Source organism: Gilbertella persicaria, assembly GCF_025201335.1.
Source record: "Gilbertella persicaria strain CBS 190.32 chromosome Unknown B0P05scaffold_107, whole genome shotgun sequence".
In the NCBI taxonomy this organism is placed as follows: Eukaryota; Fungi; Mucoromycota; class Mucoromycetes; order Mucorales; family Choanephoraceae; genus Gilbertella; species Gilbertella persicaria.
In genome coordinates, this window is record NW_026252068.1 from 1 (window position 1) to 12,612 (window position 12,612).

At 37.5% G+C, this 12,612-nt stretch overlaps 3 protein-coding genes across 3 annotated transcripts; 1 reads left to right on the forward strand and 2 right to left on the reverse strand.

The window, feature by feature from the left end:
- Positions 1 to 612: 612 nt before the first annotated feature.
- B0P05DRAFT_482304 (uncharacterized protein) lies at positions 613 to 1,026 on the forward strand (the record flags this gene model as incomplete). The annotated part of the gene is made up of 1 exon (XM_051575219.1): positions 613 to 1,026. One exon carries the CDS (start codon positions 613 to 615, stop codon positions 1,024 to 1,026), a length of 414 nt encoding a protein of 137 aa, XP_051428913.1.
- Positions 1,027 to 8,829: 7,803 nt separating this feature from the next.
- On the reverse strand, positions 8,830 to 10,470 carry B0P05DRAFT_21188 (uncharacterized protein). The gene is made up of 12 exons (XM_051573237.1): positions 10,410 to 10,470; positions 10,266 to 10,365; positions 10,185 to 10,219; positions 10,023 to 10,141; positions 9,721 to 9,981; positions 9,553 to 9,645; positions 9,477 to 9,506; positions 9,387 to 9,418; positions 9,313 to 9,332; positions 9,204 to 9,259; positions 9,092 to 9,151; positions 8,830 to 9,045 (listed from the first exon to the last, which is right to left on the reverse strand). The coding sequence occupies exons 1-11, from the start codon at positions 10,432 to 10,434 to the stop codon at positions 9,098 to 9,100; spliced, it is 825 nt and encodes a 274-aa protein (XP_051428914.1). The 5' UTR covers positions 10,435 to 10,470; the 3' UTR covers positions 8,830 to 9,045; positions 9,092 to 9,097.
- Positions 10,471 to 10,511: 41 nt separating this feature from the next.
- On the reverse strand, positions 10,512 to 11,436 carry B0P05DRAFT_567421 (ribosomal protein L10-domain-containing protein). Its single transcript, XM_051581135.1, has 4 exons — positions 11,378 to 11,436; positions 11,269 to 11,327; positions 11,031 to 11,225; positions 10,512 to 10,975 (listed from the first exon to the last, which is right to left on the reverse strand). The coding sequence occupies exons 1-4, from the start codon at positions 11,403 to 11,405 to the stop codon at positions 10,595 to 10,597; spliced, it is 663 nt and encodes a 220-aa protein (XP_051428915.1). The 5' UTR covers positions 11,406 to 11,436; the 3' UTR covers positions 10,512 to 10,594.
- Between the last annotated feature and the right edge of the window lie 1,176 nt (positions 11,437 to 12,612).

Below are 12,612 nucleotides of genomic sequence, written 5' to 3' on the forward strand. Positions count from 1 at the left end.
ACTGGTGGCCCAACTGCTATCAAGATTTAAGATAACACATCAAAACATGCAAAGAATGTCAATTATTCTCCCACCCAATTACGAACGAACCTTTACAAAGGGTCCCTATCCATTACATGTTTGAACAATTTGCCTTAGATTTTGCTGGTCCCTTACCAAAAACTTCGAGTGGTAATATGTATATCTTAGTTGCTGTTGAAGCCTTTTCCAGATGGCCCGTGGCACTCGCTACTACCAACACTGAGGCCAAAACCGTGTCTAGCTTCTTATACAAACACATATCTTATGTTCAGTCCTCCCACTCATATCCTTACGGATAATGGTGCTTCGTTTGATAACGAAATCGTAGATAATTTCATCAATCTGGTTAATACTCATCACAAGTTCACTGCCCTATATCGCCCCTCTACCAATGGTCAAAACGAACAAATGAACGGTAACCTGATGCGTGCTTTGAAGAAATTGTGCATTGATAATCCCAATGACTGGGATGATCACTTGGATGCCGTATTATATGCTTACCGAACTAAGGCTCATTCCGTACTCAAGATATCACCCTTTGAGTTTATGTTTGGACTGTCACCACTCTCCGCTCGCCAAGATCCATTACAGATGATGGGACGCGCCATGGGAATGGAAAGGTTGACTGAGATATCTGATCGAAACAACCAAATTCAAGACTACAATGCCATGAAAGACGAATATGACTTGCAACCCAGGTTTCGAAGGAAGTTCTTCCCTCCCGGAACTAAGGTCATCCGTGTGAGGCACAACAAGTTTTCGAAAATGGACACCAATTTCAAACCCGAAGTTTTTACAGTAACAGCATCGTTCAATAATGGTACATGCCAATTTGCGGACGGTGTAGGTCGATTGCTCAAAAGACGTGTCTGTGATATAATCACTAATAAAATGGTCAAATCAATAAATCGATTAGAACCAAAACGGCCAAAAGAAGTCTGCTTTATTAAAGGTTATATTTTGTATTGTATTTATACTGTTTGTATGATAATTGATTATCCTTGATTTGGGACTGAGTGTGTATACACTAGCTAATCGGTTGAGTGGATTAAGGTACACAAGAACTGGGTACATGATCAGGGCACAGACCTCGTCTACCATTGGTATTGATGCAGATGTCAATTTGTGATTATGTGATGGTCTGATCTTTAACATGTTTAAACTAAGATAGAAGACATCCATCGAAGCTGCGGATAAAACTGTGATTGAAAGATATATTTATACATGATATTAATACTTGCTCTTTTAAGGCATAACTAGTGTAAGAAGGGATGAATAATGCTGTGTATACAACATTGCCCCCCACCAGATGAGACCATCGCATAAACTTGAGTAAGTTTGCATTAGCGTTTGCATAGTATATTCGTTTCAAGTTTTGTTGAGTATTCAAGTACTTAATCGCTTATACATAAACTGTAACTTTAGTTTGTTATGGATAATAAGATCGTTCATGTAAGTCAATAAAAAAACCTTTTGTAAAAACCCAGTGGGAGAAAAATAAATGTATAGGCAAAAAAAGACTGTTATGATCGTTGAGATCTTGTAACTAGACCACGACGTTGGGCCTTAGATTTGTTGTAATGGTGTCTATTACGAACAGATATATTACGCTTGTTGACTGTATCTGGTAAGCGAGTATTTTCTTTGACTGCTTGGGTTGCGTTTCTTCTAGCCCAGTAATCATGAATGGGTTTAAGGGAGTCAAATGCTTCGACTCTTTCCCATGTATTATAGCGTTCTTGGTCATCATAACCACGCCAATGCACATAGTATTCAACATTGTCACCACTACCACGATGGTTAACAATTGCTTGTACTTCGTAATGCCTCTGATCTAATTCATTTTGGGATCGTGTGTCACCCGCTTGGATCAATTTGATCTGATGTGTAGGTACGTCTCTAGATAATAGAGCACCTGTTAAATCTTCGAGGATGTATGCACCACTACGAGACCAGCCTTTCACAATAAAGGGTCCAATATATCTAGGGTGCATCTTTGAAGTACGATTGACATTAACAATCATTACTTTAGAATGAATTGGATACTTGTCATCAAGTATGTTGTGCGATTTAAGATATTTCTTATGATCTAAAGCTTGTTGATCCTTGATGTGTTTATGCAGTGAAGGGACTACAGTTTCTTTCACATACTTTAATTGTTCATTAATGCGCTTGTGATCATTTCTTTCAAATGTCAAAGATGGTTTATCTTTGGTATAGTCAGCCAAATGATTGGGTTGTCTATAGAACATGGCAGTAAATGCGCGAGATTTATGCAAATGTTTGTATTGTACATTGACTCCATATTGCACGAAATCCACATAGAGATCCCATGACTCAGGGTCATTTGCATCTGCAGCAATGGCTTTGATAATGGACTGTTTGCAAACACCCATATATCTTTCACAGACGGAGTTTCCTACAGGATTGTAAGGTAATGACAAGCGTCGGTCAATGCCAGTCATCTCTACAAGTTGCGAAATAATCTCGTTCGTGAATTCACTACCCCGGTCATGGTTTATAATGCGACTAAAGCCAAAGAGCGTCCAAATGGACAACAATTCGCGTGCAATAGTATACGCACTTTTGTCAGGGATTGCTCGTAGAATTACGAAGCGTGAAAACATGTCTACGACTAAGAGAAGGAAGTTGTTTCCTCGAGAAGATGTTACATTGAATGTACCCAGATCAATGCAAATATGATCGAATACACCATCTGGTAATACATGCCTAGGTGGATGGTAACCCACACGATGGATAGTGTGTGCTTGACATGCATTGCAATTCTTTACAACTTTTTCAATGTCCGAACGCAAGTTGGTCCAGTGCAATTTATCTGCATGGATAGCCTTTTCGATGGAATTAATTCCTGTGTGTCCCAACAGTAGATGTGTGCTTTCGATGATAGACATTCTGTCTGTTTTGGGAGGCGTCATGTATTCAGTGTATTGTAATGCACGCGAAATCAGAGCTGATTGTGGTACGGAATCATCATCTTTTACTGGCTTAGCAGGTTTAGTTGGAAATGCAGAATAATTATAATTCATTTCTTGGTGACTTGTTTTGGGAGCATGTAAGGATGCGCGTTTAGAAACGGAGTGCAACTTTTTCAGTTTGTTCTTTTTCTTTTCTGTTCTAGAGAAAGTACGATGCTTTGTTTTGTCAACATGGTTATGTTGGTTATTTGAGCTCGTGTACGAGTGATCACCCTCCTCCTCGGTGAGCAAATCAGACTCATACAAGCGACTGAGTGCGTCAGGCAAACAGTTGGTGATGCCAGGTATGTGAACGATATCAAAATCATAACTAAAAATTGCATCGTAGTAGTTCAACATCATGGCATTAGGTACAGCTTGACTTTTCAAAAATACAAGCGAACGATGATCAACATGAGCAGTGAATTTAATACCATACAACAGTTTATGAAAACGTGTACATACAAATAAAAATCCAAGCAATTCACGTCTAGTAGTACTATATCGTTGTTCAGTGGGATTGAGCTTACGGCTAGCCATGCCAACATAATACACCTTGTTTTCTTTGATGTAGTAGACTACACCACCAATACCAGTCTTAGAAGCGTCAGTGGCAACGTGAAGACGATATCTAGGATCATAAGGCGAGAGGACGACTGCAGAAGCAAGAGCAGCTTTCAACTGGCGAAAAGCAACAGTGTGTTTCTCTGTCCACAAACCAGTTAATGACTTTTCACAACGAAGATCATCAAGAGGAGCAGCCAGAGTAGCATAATTGGCAATAGAACCACGAAAATAGTTCAAGAAGCCCAAGTACGAAGCAAGCTTTTTTCCAGTAGCAGGGATTTCATCCCAAGTGGAAGTAGCAGATATCTTGCGATAATCTGGTAAAAGCTGACCATTACGAATAGTCCAACCAAGAAGATTGACTGAGTTCATGGCAATAACGAGTTTTGATGCGTTTATCTGGAGATTAGCATCAGTGAGGCGTTGGATAACTAATCCAAGGCAAGTGAAATGATGTTCAAGAGTGTCTGAAGTAGCCACTGTAATATCATCAACATAAATGGTAACGAAAGGCAAGTCATGGAAATAGTTCTGCAACACATTCTGCACAAAACCACTCATAAATGTAATGCCAAAACACATCTTACGAAAATGATAACGTAAATTGGTAAAAGGGCACATAAAGCTAAGCTTATGTTGATGGTTAGGATTAACCAGAAAAGAAGTGAAGCAAGAGCGAATGTCAATCGTAGAGATAATAGTAGCATTACCCATACTTTGATGAATATCCGAAATCAACGGAAGTTGAAACACATCGTTACTGATAAGGATATTGTTCAATTGACGAACATCAGCCACAACTCGAGGCTTTTTCATAGAATAGACACCATCAGCGTCCTTCTTTGCAACACATAAAATTGGTACGTTAAAATCCGTGTGACCAAAAGAGCGTTCGATAACTCCTTCTTCAAGCCAAACTCGGAATTGTTCAAGTACTGCATCTTTGTACGCATAAGGTACTGGATAAGGTTTCTTAAATGCACTCATTCCAGGTTTTGTTTCAAGGTCTACAATTGCGTTGGGCAAACTGCAGTAAGTAGCCTTCAAATCAATGCTAGCATTGGCATCAAGTAAAGGTTGTAAAGTCTTCATCAAGGCTTCACGTTCAGATGGTGTACCAACTGGACTATCATTGGCTTCATTTTTCACCTGTTCAGGATCGATAGGCGAAGGTAATGTAGGACCAGTGGTGTCAAACCATGAAGTAACTAAACCATGCACAGATAAACCTAAGCGAGGCATTAAGTCTATTCCAATAACGACTGGTACATTATCTTTGATAGAAGATGTATTAAAAATCTCGAAAGTATGAGTTACAAATCGTTTATTGTACAAAAGTTCTAAATTTCTTTTTCCTAGACTGGGAGTACTACAACTAGCATCACCAAGAAGAACAATACCACTAGAAGGCAAAGAAGGCTTACCAAGCAAGGCAAAGAGTTCGGGATGAATGACACTAAGTGTTGCTCCACTGTCAACCATGGCATAAACTGCATGATGTTCTATAACAATAGGAATAAGTAGAGCGTTAGAACGTTGCTCTGTTAATTTAGAAAATTTTGTGTACTTACAATCTTGGGCAGCAGTAGCCAAGCACTCGTCAAGTTCCATTTCTTCAGCAGAAGAAAGAGGAGCAACAGGAGCGGAAGTAAGAGAAGTGGTGGCCATAGGATCAGCGATCGCTGATGTAGCGGCGGAGGAAGAAGAAACAGGAAACCAGCTGAAGAGCCAGCGACAAACTCGGAGCGAGGGTACACAGCCAAAGAGGAAGTGTCAAGTAATGAATCATCTGTTGAAGATAAATTCGAAGAAGCAGACTCGATAGCTTTCATCATTGCAAACCTAGGGTTCGAAGATGGTACAGCGGAGTTGCACACATGGTTCTTGGACCAGTTGGGGGCCCCGCAGCGGAAACAAGTCTTTTCTTTTTCACCTTTTGGTTTGGAAAAACCAGTAGCAGCGACAGAAGAAGAACTAGGCTTGCTTGCCAAGGAGGCTGAGATTGACGACAAAGCTTTACATTCACTCGTCTGATGAGTGGTGACCTTATGTAATTCACAGTACTTGCCACTGCTGGTAGGTAAGACTTTCTTTGTGATCTTTCCTGACTTAACAGCGTGTTTAGAAGACATGACAGAAACAGAAGGAGAGGAGCCAGAAGAGCCAGAGGAAGGTTTGTTACCCATGAAGACATCTCATGCAAGTCCTTGGAAATGTCGAGAGCCATTTGCATCAAGTGATCAATGCTCAAGCGTTTTTCAGCAGGCAAAGTAGCACGGGCAAGGGAAACACGCTCACGGAGAGCTCCAGGCATGGCCTTGAAGAATTTGTCAATGAGTACAGCAACAGGCAAACTCTGGTCAGCAGAGCGACGACGTAAATCGCGGAATCTATCGACAAAAGCAGCAAAAGATTCCCGTGATTCATAGAGATGTTGACGAGTTTGAGTGCGCAGTCAGCACGATCTTGTTCAGTCGAACGACCAAAGCGAAGAGTGATGGCCTCCTTAAAGTCGCACCAAGTTGGACTTTGTATAGGATGAACCGCAACAAACTGTTCGTACCATTTCCTAACAATGTTTGGTAATTGTTGTGGGATTAGGCGACGATAATGATCATCAAGATTGAGACCATTGGCAAAGAGAACATCCTCAAAGCGGACGAGGCAAGCCGTAACATCAACAAAGATGGGTGCTTGGTGGTCATGAACCACACCTGTCCATTGAAAAATGGGTAAATTAGGTGGGCAGACAGGAACAGAAGAAGGAGCAGAGGGCCAAGAAGACAGAGTAGTAATAGCAGGGCCTTGAACCTTTACCAAAGCTTGCTTGATCAGGTCAAGATCTCTAGTACGAGCAACAAGATCTGAACGCAAAACAGTGATATCACAACCCTCAGGAGGATTAGCAACCTTAGTTCCCAAGATGACAAGTTCAATTGTCAGATCCTTGACTGCTTGCTGGAGAGTTTCCAAGTAAGTGGCTGGAAGAGCCGTACGAGAAAAACCAGAAGAAGAGACAGGGTAGTCTTGACAAGTATCCATGGGAGAATCAGAAGTAGGAGAAGACATAGTAAGGTAGGTAGTATAAAGTAGAGATAAATATACGTTCTTAATCGAAAAAAATGTGATATAATCACTAATAAAATGGTCAAATCAATAAATCGATTAGAACCAAAACGGCCAAAAGAAGTCTGCTTTATTAAAGGTTATATTTTGTATTGTATTTATACTGTTTGTATGATAATTGATTATCCTTGATTTGGGACTGAGTGTGTATACACTAGCTAATCGGTTGAGTGGATTAAGGTACACAAGAACTGGGTACATGATCAGGGCACAGACCTCGTCTACCATTGGTATTGATGCAGATGTCAATTTGTGATTATGTGATGGTCTGATCTTTAACATGTTTAAACTAAGATAGAAGACATCCATCGAAGCTGCGGATAAAACTGTGATTGAAAGATATATTTATACACGATATTAATACTTGCTCTTTTAAGGCATAACTAGTGTAAGAAGGGATGAATAATGCTGTGTATACAACAGTGTCAATATTAGCTCTTTGAGACAAATCCACCAACGTGGTTAATTTGTCTGAGGGGAGCATGATTTGTGATGACCTGAATATTGAACTTTTGCAATCTGCACCTTTATTTTGAGACTCATTATTTTGTCATTATATAAATTTACGTGTAACCAAGAGTGTAATTCTTAATTACAACTCTTTCATTCACTTCATTTCTCCCCATTTTTCTCTAAAACTTCTAAAAAACACACGTACTATCTCAAGACTACTTTTATAATTATCACTTTTATTACCAGCATCACTTGGTTAGTTTTAATTATAATTTTCAATCATTAGTTACAAACTTATTAACAAACAAATAAAGTTGGTATTATTCTTTTAGTTAAAACAACAGTCCACAAATTAAAATGATAATCCTCTAAGATATATCTTTTCCAGGTTGTCTTTTATACTACCTGATTTATTGACTAATTGTGATTATTGATTATTGATTACTTAACACTTTGACAGCTTGTGCCTGGGAGTTGACTATGTAAATTCTGCTTTAATCCTCCTGGTTATCTAAAAGGTACAATTATGGTTTCCTTATTTGTAAATATCCATATTATCCCAGTTACCGTTATTTACTGTCATTATACAATGCTTACTTTATGTTTATAATGTATAGTGCTATAAGTGATTATTCATTTATATGATGAAAGACTATTTATTATATTTTGTATTCAAAAGTGCTCAGATCACCACACTGAGACCCATTGTAAAACCTGATCGGAGTGCTGTTCGTCTGATATTAGGCTATCAGGTCAAATTCAACTGGCAACCGATATTGGGCAAAATCAGATTAATTTTTCAAGTCAGTCGCTTGATAGCGGTTGAACTGACCTGATTGCTAGGTAATCGGCGTATGAAGGCAATATGGAGATAAAATCATTAACAAGACAGAAACGTATAAGTAGACGCATGTTTGATAGTTGATATTAAAGCAACCCTTTAAATCGACTCTTCTACTTCTGAGTTTAACTTTAACTCAATATAACAGAAACTGTGTAAATTGTGTGGTCTATAGCAGAAAATATAGGAATAGGTGTGTAATGAGCACCAGGTTTGGAATTGTCCAACTTTTAAGTAAAAAGTATGAAAGTTCTTAAGATACATATTAATAATGTTCCAATATTAGATAAAGGATAATGTTTAATATTCAACTTATAATGATAATGTTCAGTATAAGATTTGTAAAATTATAAAGATAATGTTCCCAATTTATAGTCAAAGAGGATAATGTTCTTTATAACACTTTAATTAATAATGTTCTCACAATAAGAATTACTATTGTAAGATAATGTTCAATTAAAGATTTATGATTCGATTACTTGATAATGCTCCTTATAATATAAAGATAATGTCCAAAGAGGACTTATAACTGCGCTTGATAATGCTCCTTATAATATAAAGATAATGTTCAAGAGTAGACCTTATTTGATAATGTTCTTTGCAGATCAAAGATAATGTTCAAATATGGATTCGAAAATAAAGATAAAAGGAAAATAAGATGTTAACAAGTATGTTTCGGGAAGGAAGCCCAAAGATAAAATAAAATTATTAAGTCTGTTACCATCCACTGAGATAGTAAATGCTATGCTTCTATCTGTTACACAGCTGATAATGCTCACTGAATGACTGCTGTCTTTTGTAGTTAAAGTGGATGATCTTGATGTTGAATGACCTCCTTTATTTCAGAAAAATAAGGGAGTATTTATAACAAAATTGTGCGTTTGTACTATGTGAAATGATAAAGAATAGGACTGCGGTATTTTACAACAGATTTCAGCCAATTGAACTCAGCACAGAACACCAATATCAATTGAGTAGACTCGTTCACCACTAGGCTACACCTGATATTCATTGACTTGAGCAGGATCAGGTTTTTTACTTGAACGCTGGGTGATTGGCGGACTGCAGTCTTTTTATTATTATTATTATTATTATTGTTTTTACAAACTGCGCTTTAGCCTCGAGAACGATGGTTTCCTGTATAAACTGGCTCACCCGAGGGTTTAAACTGAGTTTTACAAGTTAGTTTTTATTCATGAGCAATACTTTTTGGTACTTACTTGAAAATTGGGGTCAAAGATAAACCCATTTCGAATAATTTCATGGCGATAGAAGCCTAGATCGAGAAGCGTATGAAGACCAGAACAAACGATAATGTATCCTACTTACTGCTGCATTGATATCCAAACCTAATAATGGGTTCAGCACTCTATTGTTTTTTTAACGTGTATGATACTACTTACCGATGAGGTATATAGCTAGCAAACAATCCCCACTGTTAAATAATAAAGTGTCAGAAAAAAAAACTCGTCCTGCTTTCAAGTTCTCTTTACCTTGTCTCCACATCCATATTGTTGTGCAACCTATACCGATTTGCAATTAACAAATGGCATATACATAGAGCAATACCTTCATAAATAATGCTTTCTCTTCTTCTGACCAATCATGTACCCATTGTTCTTCACCGGGTTCGTTATGTCGATAAAAGTACTGGTTTGGATTCTTTTTAAACATCTTTAGTGACTCACTCTACATGTTTTAATTAAAAAGTCTGTTCTGTTCAGTGATTGTATATACCTTTGCATTAGAAGGTGCTCCTTTTTTCCTCTTTTTTCCACTGCCAGTAGGATCTGAAAATGAATAGACACCACCTCCATTTTTTTCCCAAGCTTCTGCAGCAGAGGACTCAATACCATATTTTTTCATAATGACAGGGTTCACCCAGCCATTGAAATGACCATCCACATAAACTGCCTTCTTTTTAATCTCCTCCGAAAAGTATTCTTCAGCTGTCAGTAACTTTCTTTCATCCATTATGTCTTGGTAGCGAGCATCATCCTATATTACTGTTTAAGACGCCTTGAATAGATCATAGCTACCTTCACACTTTCATCAAGCACTTCTATCTTGTTTTCCTTGTCAACCTCAATTTCAAGTGCTTTTTCTCCTCGGATTCTTGATGATTTCCTGATGGGCAATGGCTCTCTTTTTGGCGTTGCTTATCGCAATATGAGTTCATATATCCGTCCTTTAATACTTACAATAACTTTTTTTTTGTCTTTTTACATTAGGGTGTCTGATTGAAAAATATCAGTATAGAATGATGTAGCATGATTATTTACTCTCTTGAGTTTTGAACAATAAGCGACTGATTTGCATTCCCTATCTCCAGAGAGGCTAATAGCTCTTTATTTAGTTTAATATTTCTCAAGCGTTCTTGTTCTAGAAGAGTATTAAAGTACATGTATAAACACAGGTCTGATTACCATAGGGCGTAATTTCAACTGTCATGATACACTCAACAAAACAAAAATCAAAAGAAACGCGAGACACAATTAAAGTCTCTGTGGCTTATATGCATTCATTCCTTATTTTATACACGCACTCTTTTTTTTAATTAATGAATTATACATACACATATACTCTCTCTTTTTAGCTATTCTCTCTATATCTAACATTCGTGGACTTGTCCATTATGATAATAGCTAATCAGGTCCACACTAAATTCGGCAAGTTGATGATAAAAGAGCTTCAAAAGGTGAGCTTGATTTGTAGAGAGTGTTTCTCCTTCCATGCACACAGTATAAGGCACAAGCAATGTGACAATACCATTCTTCAAAACAGTGGGCATACCGAGTGATCTTAAAAGAGGCTCCATATTGTGAGGCATGGGATCAACACCTCGCTTGACAGGTCCTTCAGGTAAAGTAATGGTTTGAGTGGCAATGGCTCCTGAACGAGCATAGTCAGGCTTGACAAATTCTTGAAAATAATTCTTGACTTCTTCAGGTTTCTTGTGAGTAAAAAGTAGACCAACCTCACTTGTCAATTGCTATTGCAGGTATCCATTAGCTATCATCATTTTTTCTTTAATAAGAATTACTTACTTTTGCAATCTCAGAAATGCCTTCTTTATATTCTTCTTCAGGTGTTGTACCTAGAGCTTTGGCCATCACACGATTCTTACCGTAAAAGAAGCGAGAATCGTTAAAATCATGACGGATCTCCTTGAGGTATGTGTTGCGCATGTCTTTGACAGAGAACAAATACAAGTATTCATAGTTATCAACACAACTTTGAACCTAAATAAAAATCAACATCTCTTAATCTATATAGATTACATACATCTTCAAACAACTTTTCTTTTCCTCCACGACCCTTCTTGTCAGTCTTGGTCAAGGATACTGTGATAGTCAGTATTCAAGTCATTCAAGCCTTGTTAGTGATAGCTTACCGACTGTACTACGCTTAGACTTGGGCATTTTTTGTTATATAAAGAGAAAAGAGAGTTTTTTTTTCTTCGAAAAAGCATTTCTAAAGTGACTGTAAAACACCTCATCTACCCACCCCTTACAGAGAGAGGCTTAGAGAAAGAAAATGTGACGCTTTTGTCTGACAAATTTCGTCTTGCTTTTTCTTTTGCTTTTACTATGACAATCAATGAGACATAGCACTTATTCTTCCCAATTGAAGTTTTTAAAATTGTCATGTCTTTATCAGGAAGCGAAAACTGTGTTAGAGCTAAAGCTGATGTTTGACTTCAAATGAAGTTTTTAAATCTTTTAGACAAACCCCATCAAGCGCAATAATGGTATCAAAAATAGCTTTCTCAAGACAAGACCTATTTAGGCGTCTTGCAGAAAAATCGGTTGCACTGCTGTGCCGACTATCCTTTATGCCACAAATGAGCCCAAAAAAGTAATAATTAGGTTTTCGATAGTTTGGGGGGTTTAAGATGCCTTTCTTTTCCAGTTTCAGTCAAAAAAAGAATTGAAAAATACGCGTACTGCTTTCTTAAGATGGTCTTTATGTTCAGGCATTATTTTTAGAGATCGGTTCATTTATCATATTTACTTGCACTTTACTCACCAGCATATCGACATTGGACAGTTCAACTTTTTCTGAGCCAATTAAGTTGCGGATTATCAAATTAAATAAAGGCAGAGTCTACCAAGTCAACACTTTGGTTTCTGCTTTTGCATTCTGTATGCTATTGAATTAGCAATTTACCTACTTGCCATGATACTAAACATGGCGTCAGTAGTATTAACAAAAATGTACAATTATTTTATTCTAATCAGGAATTTTCCTTTGACGTACAAAACTCCCTGTTTTCTCCTTTCGTATCTCGTTTTTTAAAGCAGTGTTCGCTTCTTACTTGGCTGTTTGGCGCTTTTGCCAATTGATTCTATTCAACTCTCTTCAAATGAAGTTTATTTCTAGCAGTTGCCATATTGATCAATGAAGATTTACTTACTATTTTTTTTTTTTTTTTTTTTTTTTTTTTTTGGAAATATTCTTCCTTGGAAAGTTGCCATAAGCTCCTCATGTCGTTTCCTCAGTTCTTACGTTTTCATAATTCTGTAGTCATAGACCTATGTTAGTGTTTGTGGTAGAATAAACAGCGGATGTGATATCGACTTCATATTGATGAGTGTGTCTAAAATACAGCGCAAAAAATGCATAATT